Raw genomic sequence first — 22,418 nt, 5'->3', positions numbered from 1 at the left:
AACTATTATGATATCAGATCTAGGTCTTCTCACTTTTCAGATTCAAATTTTAACTTTCATAGTGAATTATTGAAAATGCTCTGCAAAAAGCACATGTAATACAATGAGTATTCCTTACCAATCCAGTTAATATTTTCTATAAAATCTGACAACTAGTTGACTAGGCCAAGTATTGATATTATTGCTCCAAGCTAAATTCTAATAGTTATCTTTTCTTCAAAGTCTCAGTTACTCTAACATTCACTGGGTAGTATAGCTACGTGATTTCAAGTGACCAGGTATCATTACAACTACTTTCATTTTTTTGCATTCTAGCTGTTGTTATCTTAGATTGCAATAATATTCTCTTTTAGTTGTCTGTGTGACTATAAAATGAGCTAATAGTGCTAGTCTAGTTCTTATCGACTATCTTTCCTTCAATCAATCAACAAATATTTATTAAGCACTTTCCAACTCTGAGGGCACTCTGTCAATACCACTCATCTAGCAATTAGCATATGTTTCCTTACATTGTCACTCTAAATAGTAGATACACAGCCTCCTTGGCTAGATTCTAAGTGCTTTTACAGCAGAAGTATCAAAAAATAGAAATGGATCCCTAGAAAACCATAAATTACCATTGGTTATGCTAAATTGCATTTTCTCTAAATTTTGTTAAAATTTTCTAATGACATTTTAATCTGGTTTGCAGGGGACTGGCTTAGTCTGACACCTCTAATTTATAGCAAGAAGGGTCCTTCAATCTCCAACTCTAGTGTAATACTTGGCATTTAAGACATGTATTCAAATATTTGCTGATGATTAGCTCTCATTAAAGATACAGAGGACTCTGCTATAGACTACCTCCTAGGTCCCAAACACAAATGTGACTAACTTGATGGAATGATAGGTTATTTTTCTAAAATACACCCCTATCAGGCACATTGCATTTGCTAGTCTCTCCTCATTGTAGAAAATACTCTAAAAGACAAAATCAAAAGGCTAAAATCCAGTAAGTACTTTTCATACATATTTCCTTCCAACTCCTTTCAATAGTAAATATGGAGGTTAAAATCCAAATTAAAAAAATAGCACTAGTATCAAAGTTATTTCTGTATCACAACGAACGGTCCATTTTAACAGTGATCTAGATCTGTCTGCAAATTCCATACAAGATTCATTCCTGTACAATGTGTGCTTTCTTTGATCTGTGTACCTATAAAACTTATCTAAATGGACTGGGACCAAGTAAGACTGAAATATAAAAATCAGAGACGTTCCCCATACATATGTATATATACATATAGAGGTAGAAAGGCAGTTAAAAGTGTTAAACCAGGACTCAAGAAGACCTAGGTACAAATTCCACTTCTGTCACTAGCTAGCTATGTGACTTTGAGTTAGTATTCTGTACTTAAAAGCATTTTAAAATAATAAGAATAGTAACAATTATTATTATGTTTATATTGTACCTAATACAAGCCAGACACTGTTAGGCACTTTACAATTATTATCTCATTTGGGCCTCACAATAACTCTAGGAGGTAGGTGCTTATTATTTCCAGTTTTATGGATGAGGAAACTGAGGCAAGCAGGGATTAAGTGACTAGCCCAGGGTCACAAAGCTAAGTGTCTGAGGGCAGTTTCAAACTCGGGTTTTCCTGACTACAGGCCTAGTGACCTATCCACTTTGCTACCTAGCTGCCCCCTTTAAAATATAAATCTACATATCAACCAACATGAACACTTTAATATGCAAACAGAACAGGATGGTGTATAAAATTGAAATTTTATTATGCATATTTTAATGTATGTTAAACTCAATAAACAGCCTAGGTGGCACAGTGTATAGGGTACTGAGCCTGGAGTCAGGAAGATCCAAGTTCAAATCCAGCCTCAGATATTCAAGAACTTTATGAGTCTGGGCAAGTCACTTGTAACCTATTTTCCTCAAATTCTTCATCTGTGAAGTGGGGAGAACAATAGCACCTACCTCCCAGTATTGCTATAAGGATCAAATGAGATCATATTTGTAAAGCTCTTAGCACAAAGTCTGGCATATGAGCTATATAAATGTTAGTTATATGAAATTTAATAAAGTAGTAACAAAACCACCCTGCTTGTTGGTCTCTTGTTTACCTCGATTTCTTCATTTGCAAAATGGAGACAATAGCACTTAAATGAGATAACTGGTAAAGGGCTTAGCACAGTGCCTGACAAATAGTAGGTGTTTTATAAATGCTTATTCCCTTCCCCTTTCCTCCACCTGAACTTCCTTATATGCTCCAGTTTTTTTTAACCTTCATCTTCTGTCTTAGAATCAATACTAAGTATTGGCTCCAAGGCAGAAGGGTGGTAAGGGCTAGACAATGGGGGTCAAGTGATTTGCCCTGGGTCACATGGCCAAGAAGTGTCTGAGGTCAAATTTGAACCTAGGACCTCCCATCTACAGGTCACTATCCATTGAGCCACCTAGTTGCCCCCGTAACCTTCTGTATTTAAAAAAAAAGTTTCTGATGCTCATTTCCTTTTCTCATTTTTTTTGTACTACCATTACCATCTATCAACTATCTCCCAACCTTCCCCAAAAGTCCTCCCTTGTAAATAAGAGTCAAATGAGAGAAATCATCATCTTGGCCATGTCTATATGAATGGTTTTTTTTTTCCTGTACTGTTCTTCCATTACAGTTTTCCAGGAGACGGGAAGCATATAAGTTACCATCAGTTTTCTGAAGCCAAGATTGGTCTCAACATTGATGATAATTTTTGCCTTTTGAACATGTTTCCTTTACGTTATTATAGTCACTGTGTAAATTCTTCTGGTTCTACTCACTTATGTCTACATGAGTTTATATAAATCAGTAATCACTTGATTTGTTCATCTCAGGAGATAACAACATTTAATGTTTTGTAATACTTTATAGAGATATATTTCCTCATTTGATCTTCACAGTATTTCTTATTTATAGATGAGGATCAGAGAGGTTAAATAATTTGGTCAGGAGCATACAGCTCACATCAGAGGCAAGAATTAGACCAGTGTTCTTCTGACTTCAAGTGCAGTCCTTTTTGCACTCTTACACCATCTTTTAGTTAAATCCCCAGGACTTTAGTATATCACAGATAGATTTTGATCTGCTTGATTGAACAAATTACTATACTGAGAGTTTCCTATGCTGACAAAAATCACAGTTCCTTCCTATGATACACACAAGGGCTGAAGAAATATCACCATGTAACTCACAGCAAGAATAGGGATAAACTGGCCATCTCAGGCCATCATTCCTTTCCCCTCCAATCATGACAACAACAGCTTCACTTCAATTCAGAATACACAAACTATATGTTTACCAACCCAAAGACACAGTGGTAGGCAGGTCTCACAACTTTTGCCCAATTATGAGACTATTTCAAAGATAAGTTTGAAGAGATAATCTGTTTTATGGCAATTTACTTTTCCAAAAGCTTTTCAGGAAAACATTGTTTGGCACTGTATGGGAACTACTGGATTGCCCATAGAACTGATTCTGCTATTCAAATCACAAGAGATGACAAATTCTTCATAACTCTACTGTTCAAACTAGGAGAAAAAGTATCTATGCACTTATCAGGCTATTCTATCTCAAACCTATTAATCACATTCATTCCCAAAGTCCCATGAATTCCTAAATCCTAAATTTGCCAAAACCAAAGACACAAAGCAAATTTGCATAAGGAAAGGAATAACATAAATAAACATAGTGGACAATATGGGTTATATGTATGAGTTTTTTGTTCCTAAAGTGTTCAGAATAGTATTTTCACTTTTTAACTCCTTTTGGAGGAGGCACCTACAAACCTAGCAAGGTACTCACAATTGAATTTCAAGATGATTTTTGACTTGTACATTTTGGCAGTATCACAAGGTTCAATGTCCTGAGAAGTGTATTTTAGTGCCTAGAGGGATGGCCTTGGAGTCAGAAAGACCTGGGTATATGTTACAGAAAAGTTGCCAATCTGTTGGATTAAGAGAAGTTCCCAGGAGTTTCAGGGACTTATGAAATAAGAATTCTGGACAAAGAAACAAAACCTCCAAAATGTCCTAAACAAAATAGCTATGATAAAAGAATCTTTAAAGCACATCTAATCTTACAAGACACATTCTTTGCATTTCAGAAAGGCAGTAGATTATAAATATTACTAAAAAAATCTCCATTCAAGTTAACCATTTACGAAAGATGGGTCTGAGTCATGTGTTTTTTCCATATGAGCCAATTAAAGGGCTCAGATTCAACAGAAAGTAACTCAAGGGAAATAATTATTGCCAGATGGTCTGAATCAAGTCAACTTTCATTCTCTTCACCTAAGACACAAAGGAAAATTAACTATTTTAGTTATATATTCAACTCCTGACAACAGCACTATTAAATCTGAGAGTAGTAAGAAACTATAATTAAAAAAACCAAAAACACAACAGGTACTTGGTTTAGGGGTTGCAAAATAAAACTGAAATAATCATTTGCATTTACTAGTGTGAAAAAAAAGCAAGAAATTGTCATAACTTCCTCATAACTTAGAGGAAAAGGGATACCAAATATCACTACTTTTCAGGGCTACCTCCAGAAGCACCTTTAACAGGTATAGTCACTTTTAAAGGTCCTGGAACATGAAAGATATACTTTTGAATCATCTACCCTGATTACAATCTGACTTTTTCCTTGCACTTAATTCTGTGATAACTTAGAGAGTCTACTTTGACCTGGGCTGGTGTAGGGCCTGGTGATGTCACCAGTTTCCTACTATGACTTCCATACCTTCCACCTCTCACCAATTACTGCTTACAGGTCAAATTCACTAATGAATGTATAAGTGTTATAGGCTGGATCTAAGAAACAATTTGCAATCCTCTCCTTTAAGAGATGTTAGCAGATTTTCCTACAGGGGCCAAAAACCAATTTAGCCTACTATGTTACCAATTTACCTTGGAAAAAAGTCCTACTATTTCAGAGGGACAAAATGTCAACTTTTTCCAACACAATACTATGGACAGTTTAGTTAGGACATACAGGCTCTCTTTGATCAAATGCCAAATGAGTTGAAACCAAAGTATCCCTTTAATGAATTATCCCTAGGCACCAAGTGTGTTTGGGAAGGGTTGCTTGTGACATATTTACTTTATTGGACATGGCCTCGACAGAGACTCGGGAGGAAAGAAGAAACAGATCCCCTTTGAATCTGCACTTTATTTCTGGGGGTGTAATCACTGAGGTGAAACCGCTGAATTGTGGCACTCAAATGAACAAGTTCAAGTTGCTTCATGTGTTTAAAACAATAACAACAACTTAGGCTATTCCACCGGCCAGCAACACGCGGTGTTTCCAGGAGGGGAGGGCAGCTGGGCCGAGCCCCTCTCTCGGCTTTTCTGCCAACTGCAAATAAGGAAGAAGGGTGGAAGGAGGGAGGCCAGTTCCCGAGATACTTATCAGCCGGCCCCACGTTTCCAAAGCACACGACAGTCTCGAGTCCTTGGAAGTTTCCCAGTCTTCTCCTCCCCTCCGCCCCCCCCCCCCCCCCAACCCATTATTTGATAAACGAGCGGAGACGCTAGGGCTAGTTGGACCAGAGCCCAGAGCCAGAGACCGGGGGGAGGGGGCGGGGGGAGAAGGGGGAGAGGCCAGGACTCTTCCTGAGCCCGTCCGTCCCACGACTCGTAAACGTCTTAGTTCTAGTTCGTTAGCTCTCCCTCCCTCCCTACGTCCGTCCTGCCTGCCTGTCTGCCTACCTAGCTAGCTACCTGCGCCGGGGCACGGAGAAAGGCAGAGGCGGCGGCTCGCGGAGTAAGCACTCAGCAGGCGCCAGCGCCGACCCAGACCCAGGAGCTGCAGTAGCCGCAGCTTCCCAGTCAGTGCTGTCTTCTATTCGGTCACCCCCCCCTCCCCACCCTCACCCCAATCCCAACCTCCTAGCAACCCCGCCCTACCACACCCAGCACGGCTCCCTAGGCCGCAAGAGCAGAGTTTCCTCCCTACCCAATCTATGCTCGCCCGCCCCAAGGGAAAGGATACTTTCCATGTTCGACATGGTCCTGCCGTTTCTCCCGGGGGTGGTGGGGATGGTGGTGGGTGACCACCAGAGCTGCGTGGGCTGTAAGTCACTGGAGATTCCCCGGTACCACTGGCCTAGAGCGGACTGCGCCTCTCGATTGTTTGGGGAACCCACTTCCGGCTTCGCTGCCGCGCAGGGTGGCGGGTGGAGGCGTCAGGCGCCTGAGGGGCGGGGCTCGAGCGCTCCCACCGTCCTAACGGCCCTAACCGCCAACTGAGCCTCTCGGGAGCTCCTGATTGGAGCGCTTGAAGCGACCAATAGGAGCACATACTGTGGTGCGCAGGGGTGGCCACGTGCCCTGCCCTGATCCAATCAGAGCTCACGCTCTTGCCTTCCCGCCCTCGCCCTGCCCCCACTCCTGTGGCACGCGTCCTTTTCCTTCGGTCGGGTCGTCGCCTCGCAGCCATTCCTCTTGGCTGCGTCTGGCGTTTCGGCTCCGGCTCCCCTTCTTCTCCCCTTCCATTACCCTTCCTCCTCTTGCCGTGTTCCCGAAAAATTTGATAGCGCGCTTTTCCTGGTTGATCCCTCGGTTCGAAAACTCATTCGGAAGGAGAAAGGTAGAGCGTTACGGTTTTATGTCTTTTTTCTTATTTTGGTCTAAAATAAAGGTGGGGGGCGGCTAGCGCTAAGTCTTGAGGTAAATTGTGGGCTGCTAAGCAGCCAGGGGAGACACAAGTGGGGCGTGAGGTGAGCTTAAGTAGAAACCATTTGGTCCGGTCCCTATCGGGAGAGGCTGGTGGGTGCTCCTGGTGGCAGTCGGGGGGCTGGGGGAGGTGACGGGGAATGTTGGAGGGGTGGGGGAGGTCTCACAGTTTAGGCTCAGACGATTATCGGCACAAGGAGCAAACTCCATATGGGCTGAAAAATCATTTTGTGGTCCGAACCAAGTCGATGGATCGTTTTTCGGTCTCGTCTAACTTTTCGCGGTAACCTGATTTGGGGTTCTCTCAGAAAAGATACTTCGACAGTCAAACCGTAGAGGTGCCCAAAAAGTGGGGGTGGTGGGGGGAGAAAGATTCTGAGGATTTCTGAGTACTTTTTAAGGATTTCTTGGTACGGTATCAAAGATCCCCATCGTTTCTGAGGAAAGTCTACCAGTATCAAAAAGCGGGGGGGGGGGGGGGGCGGGGGCGGGAAGGGATGGAGGGAAGATTCTAAGGATCTGTAAGTACTTTTTAAGGATTTCTTGGTACGGTATCAAAGATCCCCATCTTTTCTGAGGAAAGTCTACCAGTATCGAAAAGGGGGGGGGGGAGATTCTGAGGATTTGTGAGTACTTTTTAAGGATTTCTTGGTACGGTATCAAAGAGCCCCATAATTTGTGAGAAAGTCTACCAGTATCGAAAAGCGGGGTGGGGGGAAGGGATGGGGGGGGAAGATTCTAAGGATCTGTAAGTACTTTTTAAGGATTTCTTGGTCCGGTATCAAAGAGTCCCATTGTTTCTGAGGAAAGTCTATCAGTATCGAAAGATCCCCATCTTTTCTGAGGAAAGTCTACCAGTATCGAAAAGGGGGGGGGGGGGGGAGATTCTGAGGATTTGTGAGTACTTTTTAAGGATTTCTTGGTACGGTATCAAAGAGCCCCATAATTTGTGAGAAAGTCTACCAGTATCGAAAAGCAGGGTGGGGGGAAGGGATGGGGGGGGAAGATTCTAAGGATCTGTAAGTACTTTTTAAGGATTTCTTGGTCCGGTATCAAAGAGTCCCATTGTTTCTGAGGAAAGTCTATCGGTATCGAAAAGGGGGGGGGAAGATTCTGAGGATTTGTGAGTACTTTTTAAGGATTTCTTGGTACGGTATCAAAGATCCCCATCGTTTCTGAGGAAAGTCTACCAGTATCGAAAAGGGGGGGGGCGGGGGGGCGGGAAGGGATGGGGGGAAGATTCTAAGGATCTGTAAGTACTTTTTAAGGATTTCTTGGTACGGTATCAAAGATCCCCAGAATTTCTGAGGAAAGTCTACCAGTATCGCAAAGGGGGGGGGGCGGGGGGCGGGAAGGGATGGGGGGAAGATTCTAAGGATCTGTAAGTACTTTTTAAGGATTTCTTGGTACGGTATCAAAGAGCCCCAGAATTTCTGAGGAAAGTCTACCAGTATCGAAAAGCGGGGATGGCGGGTTGGGGGGGGGGGAAGATTCTGAGGATTTGTGAGTACTTTTTAAGGATTTCTTGGTATGGTATCAAAGATCCCCATCGTTTCTGAGGAAAGTCTATCAGTATCGAAAAGGGGGGGGGGGAGAAAGATTCTGAGGATTTGTTAGTACTTTTTAAGGATTTCTTGGTATGGTATCAAAGATCCCCATCGTTTCTGAGGAAAGTCTACCAGTATCGAAAACCGGGGGGGGGGGGGGGGAAGATTCTGAGGATTTGTGAGTACTTTTTAAGGATTTCTTGGTACGGTATCAAAGAGCCCCATAATTTCTGAGGAAAGTCTACCAGTATCGAAAAGCGCGATGGGGGGTTGGGGGGAGGAGAAAGATTCTGAGGATTTGTCAGTACTTTTTAAGGATTTCTTGGTACAGTATCAAAGATCCCCGTAATTTCTGAGGAAAGTCTACCAGTATCGAAAAGCGGTGGTGGGGGTTTGGGGGGGAGGGATGGGAGGGGGGGAGATTCTAAGGATCTGTAAGTACTTTTTAAGGATTTCTTGGTACAGTATCAAAGATCCCTGTAATTTCTGAGGAAAGTCTACCAATATCGAAAAGCGGGTGGGGGGTTGGGGGGGGGAGAAAGATTCTGAGGATTTGTGAGTATTTTTTAAGGATTTCTTGGTACGGTATCAAAGATCCCTGTAATTTCTGAGGAAAGTCTACCAGTATCGAAAAGGGGGGGAGGAGAAAGATTCTTAGGATTTGTGAGTACTTTTTAAGGATTTCTTGGTACGGTATCAAAGGTCCCTGTAATTTCTGAGGAAAGTCTACCAGTATCGAAAAGCTGGGATGGCGGGTTGGGGGGGGGGAAGATTCTGAGGATTTGAGAGTACTTTTTAAGGATTTCTAGGTAGGGTATCAAAGAGCCCCATAATTTCTGAGGAAAGTCTACCAGTATCGAAAAGGGAGTTGGGAGAAAAATTATCAGGATTTGTGAGTACTTTTTAAGGATTTCTTGGTATGGTATCAAAGATCCCCATAATTTCTGAGGAAAGTCTACCAATATCGAAAAGCGGGTGGGGGGTTGGGGGGGGAGAAAGATTCTGAGGATTTGTGAGTACTTTTTAAGGATTTCTTGGTACGGTAACAAAGATCCCCATAATTTCTGAGGAAAGTCTACCAGTATCGAAAAGCGGGGTGGGGATTTGGGGGGGGGAGGCATGGGGGGGGGAGATTCTAAGGATTTGTAAGTACTTTTAAAGGATTTTTTGGTACAGTATCAAAGAGCCCCATTGTTTCTGAGGAAAGTCTACCAGTATCAAAAAGCGGGGTGGGGGTTTTGGGGGGGGGATTCTGAGGATTTGTGAGTACTTTTTAAGGATTTCTTGGTACAGTATCAAAGATCCCCATCATGTCTGAGGAAAGTCTACCAGTATCAAAAAGCGGGGTGGGGGTTTGGGGGGGGAGCATGGGGGGGAAGTTTCTAAGGATCTGTAAGTACTTTTTAAGGATTTCTTGGTACGGTATCAAAGAGCCCCATTGTTTCTGAGGAAATTCTATCAGTATCGAAAAAGTGGGGGGGGGGGGAGAAAGATTCTGAGGATTCCTGAGTACTTTTTAAGGATTTCTTGGTAAGTTATCAAAGAGCCCCATAATTTGTGAGAAAGTCTACCAGTATCGAAAAGCGGGTGGGGGGGGGGGGCGGAAGAAAGATTCTGAGGATGTGTCAGTACTTTTTAAGGATTTTTTGGTACGGTATCAAAGATCCCCATCATTTCTGAGGAAAGTATCGAAAAGTGGGGGTAGGGGGTTGAGGGGGGAGATTCTGAGGATTTGTGAGTACTTTTTAAGGATTTATTGGTACGGTATCAAAGATCCCCATAATTTCTGAGGAAAGTCTACCAGTATGGGAAAGCGGGAGATGGCGGGAATTTAGGCAGTTGTCTAGGGAGCATTAAAACCCAGCAGTGATTAAGGTTATCTGCCTCTCAGGACCCAGGTTCTGAGATGAAATTCTTTTTGGTAAATTGGATAGGAAAAGAGACATATCATAATCTATTTTGCTGTCTCTGCTAGTGGAACCTAGAGAAAATCACTTGCCTAAGCTTTAGTTTTTGTCAAATGAATAGTGCGATATGAAGAGGCTACTTCAACTTGAAATTCCCCCAGATTTTGAGGTCAGAAATGTTTGCTCCTCTCCCTAAATTGCCATAGAAAGAAAGTTCATGAAGTACTACTTTGAAAGCAATTATATGTTCTCCTGAAATTGTGCCCTCAGGCAATTTAACTTGATTTTTTTTTCTCATTTTTAATTTCATTATTTAAGCAGAATATTCCCTTATGTCTTTGAAGTTTATTTCCAGGCGTTGCTATTCTATTTAGATAAGTCCCATACGCTTATCTTTGGGTATGTGTATTGATAAGCCAAAACTAGGTCTAAAATTTGTTATTTATTTGTATTAATGCTTTCCAGACTAAATATTAGCCCTCAATGTTTCAAAGATAAACATATTGACTATAATCCTCATAAGAAATACATTCTTGGAAGAATTTATGTGAATGAAGCCATCATAAATTACTTTATAGCATCTCTAGTCCTACCTCATACATCGATGGGCTAAAATAATTAATTTTACAACGATTCAGGTAAACTCAACTTGACATATTTGACCAGGATAGCAGTTAGTTCTATACTTCTGTAATAGAGGAACTTTTTCCCCTCTATTTTTGGCATTAAGGTAAAAATAAAAATTTGTCCTTCTGATATTCTCAGTATAGCAAAGCCCTTCACATATGGTAAGGAAAGAAATATTACTTTATTATATTTTTTCCTAGGACATAGGAACCCCTAGATTATGTTGATATTGCTGCATATAGGTAATGAATAGCATGATACTTTAATCAAAGTGCTTTCACACATACTCAGAAGAAATTCCTAGGAAAGGGTTCATGATACTGTAAATTTATTAATAATGCAATTCTTCAGCATAATTATAAAGAAAAGATATATAGAAAAAGGAAGCAGGGTAGGAATTAAACATTTCTCATTAGTAATATGGGAAAAAATAGAAAAGGAGTGAAAAGTCTGGGTTAAGAATAGTACTTAAGTCCACAAATTCATGATTTTAAAATGATTAAATTCAAATTATCCCAAGTTTAAAATAAGTTAAATTCTCTTAAATATGTAAATTCATAAAATATAGTAACATTTGGCGATTAGATAGAATGTATAGCTACTAGAAAGAAAATTTATATAGTAGTCTCATTCAAAAACAACAACAACAACAAAAAAAACCCTTACCTTCTGTCTTACTATCTAAGACAGAAGAATGGCAAGGTAGGCAATCAGGGTTAAGTGACTTGCCCAGGGTAACACAGCTAGGAAGTGTCTTAGACCAAATTTCAACCCAAGATCTCAGTCTAGGCCTGGCTCTCTAACCAATGTACTACATAGCTACCCCCTCATATATTCTTAATAAAGTGTCTTGAAATCTGATTTTCCCTCTGCCAGGCAGCCTTTTAAAAAACTTGAATAAATTGAAATTATATTTTCTCTCATCAACAGAGCTTAGCTATTTATTCTTTGGTAATATGTTTTGGGGAGCATTTTTATTAGCAGTTGAGAATCTTAAAGGTTTTATTTATTTTAAAGAATTATTCTTAGAATTTTTATTTAATGAAAGATACTGTGACATAGTCAATAAAGGACTGAATCTGTAGTCAGGAAGACCTGGGTTCAAATACACATACATATAGACATAAGATCCAAGGCAAGGCACTTAATTTCTTTGAGCTTCAAGGAACACTTTAAGACTTATCTTTATGATATGTTATATACAGAGTTTTCTGTACAGGAATATTTACTCAGAGAGAAACTCATTTAAAATTAATTTTTTCCTTCCCTTTGTTATTTTAAGGTTCAGGAGCAGTGTGAAGTCTTTTGAGGCAAGAACAACTTGCATTTGGAGTGAAGGTGACAAGAAGGTAAAAATCTGCTTTTATGGACAGATTTCATCATTCTACACTTCTAAAATTGCCACCCTGTCCCATTGTACCCCAAAACATAAATCCAAAGTCAAAATGCTATGTAGATTTTTTTTAAAGCTTTAATAGTAACTCTTGATCTAGATTCTTAAGATAAAGATCTTTCAAAGCTATTTCCGTGAGTCCAGTTACCTGGGCGTTTGGCCAGAGAAAAGTCTGATATGAATTTTATACGGTTTATAAATCTCTTGAATTTAGGACATACATCCTGTGATTTGTGTTTATTCAAAAGTTACTACTAAATAGCTCACTTTTTTTTTGTTGGGTAGTCATATAATAGTGACTTTATTTTTAACTAAACTGTTTACAAACAAGAATAAAACCCTAGATTTTATTAAAAAAATTTTTATTGCTCTCTTTTGTTTTTCATATTATAGGCATTTCCCAATGTACCACAAGTTAAGCAAAACTTAACTGAAACATTGCCTCTGATGTATGTAAGATCTTACACTTGTAGCCTACCATCTCTGCTGAAATGAGAAAAATATGTCCTCTTTGCTCTGGAATCAAATTTAGTCATTATACTTAATCTGAACTTTTGAGATTGTTTTCTACATAATTGTGAACATTTTGTATGTTGTTTACTTGACCCTTTCCCTCCATATCAGTTCATACAAGTGAACCCTAATCCATGTTTCTCAGAATTCCTCTTTTATTTTCCCTTCTGTGTAATGCTTTTCTCTTTTACATCCATACACTATAATTTTTTCAGCCATTTCCCAAATAAGAGTTACAACTTTCCTTCTAGTTAATTCTTTGTTACCAGAAAAAATTCTGCTATGAAAATTTTGGATTATGTGAAGCCTTTCTGTCTTTGACTTTCTTGGCATATATGCCCAGAAATGGGTTCACTGAGTCCTTTAATGATTTTTCTCACATATCACACTGATTTCCAGAATAGTTGAGCTGATTTACAGCTCCACTAAAGTAGGATCTACTTTCTCATAGCTCCTCTTATATAGAACCCTGTCTTTTATTGTCTTTGCCAACTTAATGTGTGAAATAAAACCTTATAGTTGTTTAAATTTGCAATTTTTAAAAAACCAGTAACAAGTAGTTTTATTGATTCTTGGTTTATAATAGTTAGAAATCAGGTAAAACTAGAAACTTTTAATTCCTACTTTTTTTCATTATTTCCCATAAGATCCTAGATCTACTATTTCCCCCAAATGAATTTTGTTACTTTCTCTGCTTCTATAAAGGAGCATATTGCAAGTTTGATTGGGATAATGCTAAATCTGTTCATTAATTTAGTCAGTATTGCTATTTTTTTTTGCATTTAGCTCAATCATGAACGTGGAATATATCTTCAATGAATCTTTGTTTATTTCTATGAAGTGTTTTGTAGTAGGATTTGTATAAGACCTAAGTGGATGGTAGGTTAAATCACAGACATTTTATAAATTTTAGAGTTATTTGAATGAAATTTCTCCTAGAATTTCCTCCTTATTTTTATTCAATTATGCTGATGATTTCTATGGATTTATTTTGTATCTTGCTTGTTCACTGAGGCTATTTTTAATATTGATTTCTTTAATTATTCCTAGTATTTTCCAAGTAAGCCATGATGTCACCTAAAAACAAGCATATTTTGTCTGTTTTCTGTCAATCTTTATAACTTCTATTTCTTTTCTTTCTCTTGTATTGTTGCTATTACTAGCATTTTTAACACTTCATCAAATAATATTAGAGAGAGGAGGTATTTTTGCTTGGTCATTGGCCTTACACTGGTAAAGTTTCCAGGGTTTCTTCACTGCAAATGATGCTAGCTTTTGTTTTTAAGTTTATATTTTTGATCATATTAAATAAAGGAAGACCCTTCCATGCTTATGCACAAATAGTGTACTTTGTCAAAGGCTTTTTCTCACTTTGTTGATATAATCATCTTTTTATTTAAATGATTACTTGTGCCAATTACTTTTCTAATGTCACCTTTATATCCTTAATATGAAGCCAACATGGTCAGAATGAATTTTTAAAAATTTATTGCTATAGTATCTTTGTTAATATTTGGGGACATATCAGTGATGAGGTAGACAGAGTGAAGTCAAGAAGACTTGTGTTCAAATCTATTCTTACTTATGTTCTAGCTGTGTGACCTTGGGAATATCATTTAATGGCTGTCTGCCTCTGTTTCCTCATATGCAAAACGACGGGTAGAATAATAGCACCTATATCCCAGGATAAAATGAGAAAATACTTAAGCATGTATTCTACAAATATAATCAACTCTTTTGCATCAACAATATGCATTAGTGAAATTGGCCTATAATTAACATCTTTCTCTGTTTTTATCTCATTGGTTTGAGAATAGGTACTTTCTGTTACTAAGAGCAATTTTATAGTATGTATATTAATTGTTCTTTATATATCATAGAATTTACTTATAAATCTATTTTAACTACATTTATCCCCTTAGATTGTTTATTTATGGCATCCTCCTCTAGTTTTCTTTCTAAACTTTGGCTAAGATTTATCTCTTGTTTTGTTAATTTGATTGTTTTACATTTTTGCAAGTATTTATTCATTTCCTTTAAATTCTCAGTTTTTTATGTCTAGTTGTTTATAGTAATTTCTAGTGATTCTCCTTATTTCCTTTCTCTTAATTGTGAATTTACCTTGTTTATTTTTAAATTTGGTAATTTGATTTTCCACCGTTTTAAAAATCTAGTTTATGGTTTATTGATTTTCTTGATGTTTAAAAACAAACTCAAATGTATCACTTCTGTATTCTTTTAAGTTTTAAATTTTATCCATTTCTCCTCTAATTTTTAAGGTTTCTTCTTTTGAACTTTATTTTGGGATTGTTAATTTGTTGATTTAGTAAATTGCATGCTCAGTTCAATAATCTCTTTTATTTTGTTAATACATGTTTTCAGAGATAAAATTTTTGTTTTTTAGCAGCATCCTATAAATTGTGGTATATTTTGTCTCATTGTCATTCTTTAATATAGTTATTATTGTTATGGTTTTTAACACATGCTCATAGTAAATTAATACTTGAGTTTCCTTATTTTTCTCTTCTACCTTATGTTCTATAAATGATGTGTTTGATATTTCTGCTTTTTAATATTTATGTATGATTTCTTTTTAGGTACTTAGCATATTATCAACTTATTAAGGTGCCATATGAAACTGACAAATATGTATATCTTTGAATATTCTCATTCAGAAGTAGTTATAAACCTTTTAAATCTGATTTTTCTAAAAATCTGTTTGACTTGATGTCTTCATTTTTCTTTCTGTTAAATGAGTCTATATCTGAGAGGGAAATATTAACATTTCCTACAAATGTGCTACTATTAGTATTGTTTTATGATTCTTTTGGTTTTGTCTTAAATGATTTAGATGCCATGCAAGAGTACCTATGTAAATTTTCCCTGTTTGATCTCTATTGGCATTTAAAATTATGAATGCCTTCTCTGAAATCATGATTGCAATTTTGGAATCATACAAAGCATAAATGATTTTGTTCCAGTCTTGAATTTTTGCTCTTAAATGTCCTAATTGTTTCTTTTAAGTTTTACATGTTTCCTGTTTGCAGCACATTGCTAGATTTTGTTCTCATTTGTTTTCATTTTCTTTCATCTTATTGATAAGTTTAACTGATTGGTATTTAAAAATGTAATTATTAAATTTCTGTTTTCCTCAACTTAATTGCCATTATGAAATTTTTGAAAAATATTTCTGCTAATACCTGAGTTTTGCTTGTGAAATTTTAGGAAAGGCTTTCTCTTCTGCATTAAATAGTATGATAAGAGTATATATACTGCTAGGTTCTTCCTCTAGTTAAATTTAGGAGTATAGGATTATAGATATATAGCTGAGAGTGAACTTGGAAGTTTTCTAGTCCAACTTGTCTGGTTTAACAGAAGAGGAAACAAGTTCAAGGAGCTTAAGGTAGTATAGGTAGTCCATGTTACAAATGGAATTTGCATTCAGGTCTTCTGCTTTGCCTTTCTCCTGTTCAGATTACAGAGAGGGAAAAGAAGTATTAGGAGGGCTGGGTAAATTCAGTGCTTTTTTCAGCCAAGGTGTCTTGTGTGGCAATAGGTGCAGGAGTCTGAGTCACTAGTGAGGGAGAACCTCAAGAATATAGAGTTGGGGAGACTAGAGGGGAAATTTGGCAGACTGGACATAACTAGGAGTAATGGGTCTGTCACAGCAGGTAGAGCATTACTTCTCTGGACCTCAATTTCTTCATTGTTAAAGTGAGGAAGTTGGACTACATAATCTTTGAATTCCCTTGCAGCTTTAAAAATCTCTGATTCCATGATCCTCAGTCTTGGGTAGTAGATAGCAACATTATAGAATTCCTTATCTTTAATAGGCAGTATCAATTTAAGACATTGGTTAAATGAGGGTTTAGATAAATTTATGGATGATATAGAGGGGTAACTAAAGTAACTATAGTCATATCTTCATAGTACTTTGTTTTTGGAGCATGAACAAAGTTATCATGGTTTGATATTGTAGAAACTGAGTTCTATTGATTCAAACATAGTAATGAGAATTTTGGTTAATGTATATGAAAAATAAAAATTTTCCTCAGTTATTAAGACTCCACAAATAAAGTTATTAATAGGAAAAAATACCCAGATTGAGAATAAGAGGATCCAGGTAGAATTCCAGCTCTGATACTCTCTAATATTGGGAGAATCACTTCACCAGATCTTAGTTTGCTCATCTGTAAATTGAGGGAGATGACCTCTAAGGCCCCTTCCAGCTACAAATATATGATATATGTCAGTGATAATATTTGGGGGAGTACATCCTTAATGATTGAAATTGATATCATGGAGGCCAGTGATGCCATATCACAGAGTCCCTTTGTGCCATTGTCAGGGACAGTATACTTAGTAGGACCATGAATCTGAGGCAGTAAGATGGCATAATGATTAAAATGCTGGTCTTGGAGTCAAATCATACCTCAGATGGTACTTATTAATTGTGGTTCAGAGAAGTCATTTAACATCTCTTCATCCTCAGTTCCCTTATCTATAAAAGTAGGAATAATAATCATCATCATCTTAATATGACTTTTTGGAGGATCAAGTAAGATAGTATATGTAAAGCACTTTGTAATATTGAAATTATAATATAAATATTAGGTATTATTTAACTATAAGGAAAAGATATATCATCAACCTTAGTAAATACATTGAACAAAAGATTTCGTGCTTGAATTCCTAAGAGCTAGGACATGATGTTTTGTTTCTAATTTTCATCAACTTTTGTTCTCATATTTTTTTCAGACCTAAGTCCAAATATTAATATTACTATTAATTAATACTAATAATAAAACATATTTTATATATGTATATATAAATAAAAATGCTAATTAGTATTAACTATTACTATCAACTATTACTCAGTTCTAGATTGAAATGTATTTTAATATTATGACTTCATATGTTTGTTCATGTTCTAAAATGGATATTAGATGGCATAAAAACTCTTAAGGGAACATTTTATGTGATAATGTCTAATCCATCATAAAATTAGAGACGAGTATTTAAAATTAAATACAAATGTTCACAAAACCTGTATGATAAAGTAAGCAAAAATATTGCTAAAAATATAAACTGGGGAACTTCAAGAAGTCATTCCTTTAAACACTCATTCCTAAATGACAGAAACCTACTACACTGTTATTATCAACTCTAACTTTTTACAGAATTTTTTATCTATCTTGATGATATAGGATTATTTAATCTCATTGCTTTCAGGAACAAAGCCAAAATTCTAGATTTGACATTCAAAACCCTAAATAGTTATCCATTTCCTACCTTCCCAGTCTTCTTATACCTTACTTTCTGCCATCTACTTTTCAGACCAGTGACACTGGCTTCCTGACTGTTGCACAAACAAGATCCTCTATCACTTGGCTCTGGGCATTTTTTTTCTGGCTTTCTTCCATGCCTGAAATGCTCTCTCTCCTCCATTACAAATACTGACCCTCTGTTTTCCTTAAGTCCCAACTAAAATCCTACCTACCATATAAACCTCCCCTCAAACCTACCCTCTTAAATCTAGTACCTTTCCCCTGTTAATTATTTCCTTTGTGTCTGTATTTGTTTGCATGTTATTTCCCTCATTAGATTGTAAGCTCTTTAGGTCACAGACTATCTTTTGCCTTTTTCTATCATTAGTGCTAACCCTGCCATAGCACAATCCCTAACACATATTGTTATTTCACTTGTATCCAACTCTTTTTAATCCCACTTGGGATTTTCTTGTCAAAGATACTGGAGTGGTTTGCCATTTCCTTCTCCCACTCATCTTACAGAATGGAAGCAAATAAAATTAAGTGACTTGCCCAGGGTCATACAGCTAATAAGTGTCTGAGGTCAGATTTCAACTCATAAAGATCAATCTTCCTAACTCCAGGCTCAGTGTACTATCCACTGCTCCATCTGGCACAAAGAAGGCACTTAATAAATGCTCATTGATTGATAATCACCACTTTGGCCTTAGCATGTCTCAAGTTTTTATTCACCTGAAAAACAACTTAAAATTTATTTAATAAACTATTCTACTTAGCATCTGCCACCAGACCTTGAATATCTTGGTTGCCTGGGAAACATGACAATATGTTGCTGTGATAACTGTTTTCAGCTGATCATCAAGTTCTGTTTAAGATCTTGGGCTAGTAATTAATCAGAACCAGAAATTGTTGACCATAGATTAACAGATAGAAAACCCTGTCCCATCTCTCTGTTTGTCTCTATCTATGTCTGTCTGTTTGTCTCTCTTTCTCCCTCCCTCCCTCCTTTTCCCCCCTCTCCTTTTGAGAACTAAGAATTTCTCAATTTTTTGGAAAAGAAACACTTCAGAGTCCCAATACTCTTCTAGAATACTTCACAACATTTTGCCAACATTATTTAACTGAATTATTGTTGAATAGGGATAAGTCACAAAACTTACTCAATTTTGCTTCCTTTAGAAAATTATAATACAGGGTTTAGTAATTTTTCCATGACTATATAGAAAGTGGATACTGGTCTTTATAATTAAAGTAAAGTAATGTTAAAAGTTTATATAAAAGGAGTGATCTTTGGGATAGGGAAATAAAATGACAAACTTCCATTAACAATTCTCCCTGATTATCTTAATAAAGAAAATATTTCCTTAATAAAGAGCTTGTAATATTCCAAAACTGCATGATTCATGGATCTTGATTTTTCAGATCTTCATTATGCTATTTCTTTGAAGTTTCGTCTGTTTGTGGTAAACTATAACTTAAAACTTATTTTGAACTATAACTTATCTAATAGAGTTTTCTTACTGTTCCTTTTGCCTTGTTTTTATTATTCCCTAACACAGAGATCACTTTGTACAAATTTTTACGTTTTGTGGGTACCAGTGTGACAACTGAGCTGTTATCAGTTATCCTTATTGTCCTTCCCTATATGACCAATTCACTTTTTCCCTAATCATATTGACAATATGTGGTAGATGTTAAAATCTAAGATGTACTTATCACATCATGTTATCACATTTTCATTATTAGTAAAAACTTTCTTTATAAGGGGAAAAAGAAGATAATGAAATTTTTAGTCTCATTAGAAAATTAACAGATAGGAAAACTTCACCAAATTGCTTTACAAGTCAAAATTGGTCATGCTATCCGAATTTTATTTTGTCAAAGCTGCTATTTAATAAGTATTATGAATTTTGAAAGTGTTCATAAGTACTAAGCCATGACAAAAATAAAAGGCTTCAAAGATTCTTATATAACATTTATTTTAACCACTTAGAATTCTGCTTTTATGTATTCTTGAAGGGTTTAGAATAGGTCTTTTTTGGTTAATTAAATGTTTTAAAATACCATGACATTTTTATATATAATTACTGAGTTTGTAATATAACAATTATTATATTTGCTTAATGATATTAGCTTTGGAAAACAATGAACACAAAGCCCAAATTTCCTGATACGTTCACACAACAAAATCATGCAACATGTCGCCGTCTTGGTTCAAGTTTATGTCTAATCTGGAGCCAAATTTGATGGCTACTGTCACTGCATCTTCAGTGTTATAAATACATTCCATTCTTTCTACTTTCCCCTTTGGCTCAACATTGATTTTGGGGAAAAGCATAGTTTTATTTTATTATATGGAATTTCTTTGATGTTTTATATTACTCCCTTTGCATCTTTTCATGGTGACCCACATCTACTATTTTTTCCCACTCATTTTATAGGGGAAAAAGGCCTAATTGTTGAATATTTGGAACAGATGTTGAAATTGGTGATTGCTTAGGTGATATAACACTTAGAAGAATACTAAAGCAATTAGATTTTATTATATTTATGCAAACATCTAATACTTTAAACTGACCTTATTTTGTTCTAGATTTGATTTTAGTTGTTGTAGGGGAAATGACAGGAAGTTTAAGGATTTTATGATAGAAGAGAAGAAAGCCAAGCATAGTGTAACATTACCCTAGTCTTTTTTTTGTATAGCCAGCATTTTTAAATTTTGTTATTAATAATCCTTTACTCATAAAATAATTATTAATTCATTTTAAAAATTTGAGTTCTGGATTCTCCTCTATGTCTTTCACCCTTCCCTGACCCCTACAGAAGGCAAGAAATGTGATATCAATTATATACATGAAATCATGCAAAACATATTTCCAAATCTGTTTGGTGTTTAGTCATGTTCAGTCATGTCTGACTCTTCATGACCCCATTTAGGGTTTTTTTGGCTAAGATATTGGAGTGGTTTGCTATTTCCTTCACCAGATCATTTTACAGAAGAGGAAACTGAGACAACCAGGGTTAAGTGACTTGCCCAGGGTCACTCAGTAAGTGTCTGAGGCTAGGTTTGAAATCAGATCCTCCTGATTTCAGGGCTGGGACTCTGAATGTGTTCTGCTGCCTTCTTGCCCCATTTCCATATTAGCCATGTTGCAAAAAAGGGCAAGAAAAATAAAGTATTACCCAAAAAAATTAAAAAGGAGAAAAAATTAGTACTCTGACCTGGTAAGACAGCATTTGGATCTTTGATTTATTATATTTAGTTATGCACATAATTTAGGATAGACTTTGATAAGCTGAAGTACAGCTAGGAGAAGGTAACAAATACGATGAAAATTATGCCAAATGAGAATTAGTTGAAGCTACTGGGGAGATTTAAGACTGGGAGACAGAAGACTCAGAAGGGATAGATAAATGCGTGTAAGTCTTAGAAATGATCTCATATAGAAGAGGGAATTAGTGGGGGAATTATTGAAAGGAATAAGCATTTTTAGAGCACCTGCTATATATAAAGCACCAAATACTATGTTTAACAACTTTACAAATATTATTTCATTTGATCCTTACAACAACCCTGTGAAGTAGGTGATGCTATTATTCCCATTTTCTAGTTGAGATAACTAAGGTAGAACAAGATTGTGTCTTGCCCAGGAGTAATAAAGCTAGTAAGAGTCTGAGGCCAGATTTGAACTCTGGTCTGTGAACTCCAGGCCCAGTTCTACACATACTATGCTATCTAGCTGACTTGTTCCCTTTAGCTATAGAATGAGGAGTTTTAGGTGTCGAGTTGGAGAGAGTCAAATTTAGGCTTGAAATAAGGAGAAGTTACTATGATCCTAATGATTAGAACCATCTGAATGTGGATTTGGGCTGGTTCTGAAGGCAACACACTCTTTTTCATTGGAGATCTTCATTCAGAGAGGCTAATGACTTATCAGTTATGCTGTAGCTGGTCAGTACATGTTAGTCATAGAGATCTTTCTAACACTAGAATTTTGTCATTATGTGATATCCTATCTTTTAGGAATACTATCAAATTACACTTTGCATTTGGTTTCAAACAATTCTGTTCATCTTCTTGTATTGTTTTATGGAGTCTTATATTTAGATTTTTAAAACTTTCAACATGTTTTCCTGAGAAATCTATGATCCTTAGAATATCTCTGCAAATAATAATAGCAATGATAATGATAGCTCATGTTTGGAGCCTGTGCCATTAAGTTTGCTATAAAATGCTTTGCAACTATTATCTCATTTGATCCTCATAGCAATCCTGGCGTATGGGTGCTGTTATTATCCCCATTTTACACATGAGAAAACTGAAAGAAAAGAAGCTAAAGTGACTTACCTGGGGTCACACAACTTGTAAGGGTCTGAGGTCTATTTTGAAATCGGGTCTTCCTGATTCCAGGTCCAACACTATATCCACTGTTCCACTTGGCTATCTCTGAAACT

General features: G+C 36.8%; 2 protein-coding genes across 2 annotated transcripts in view; one reads left to right on the top strand and one right to left on the bottom strand.

Annotated features, from left to right (window-relative positions):
- Positions 1–6,272, bottom strand: part of LOC100020945 (charged multivesicular body protein 1B2) — a 28,834-nt gene extending 22,562 nt beyond the window's left edge. The window contains exon 1 of the mRNA XM_007507490.3: positions 6,024–6,272. Within this exon, the coding sequence (XP_007507552.1) occupies positions 6,024–6,039 (16 nt within the window). The 5' untranslated portion in view covers positions 6,040–6,272. The remainder of the gene's footprint in view (positions 1–6,023) is intronic.
- Positions 6,273–6,407: 135 nt separating this feature from the next.
- TENT5D (terminal nucleotidyltransferase 5D) overlaps positions 6,408–22,418 on the top strand; it is a 52,557-nt gene continuing 36,546 nt past the window's right edge. The window contains exons 1-2 of the mRNA XM_056809656.1: positions 6,408–6,620; positions 12,070–12,136. The gene's annotated coding sequence lies outside the window, so the exon portion shown is untranslated. The remainder of the gene's footprint in view (positions 6,621–12,069; positions 12,137–22,418) is intronic.

This window comes from Monodelphis domestica, chromosome X (genome assembly GCF_027887165.1).
Source record: "Monodelphis domestica isolate mMonDom1 chromosome X, mMonDom1.pri, whole genome shotgun sequence".
NCBI lineage: Eukaryota > Metazoa > Chordata > Mammalia > Didelphimorphia > Didelphidae > Monodelphis > Monodelphis domestica.
The sequence above is the reverse complement of the archived record's forward strand: the minus strand, read 5'-3'. Positions and strand labels throughout refer to the sequence as shown.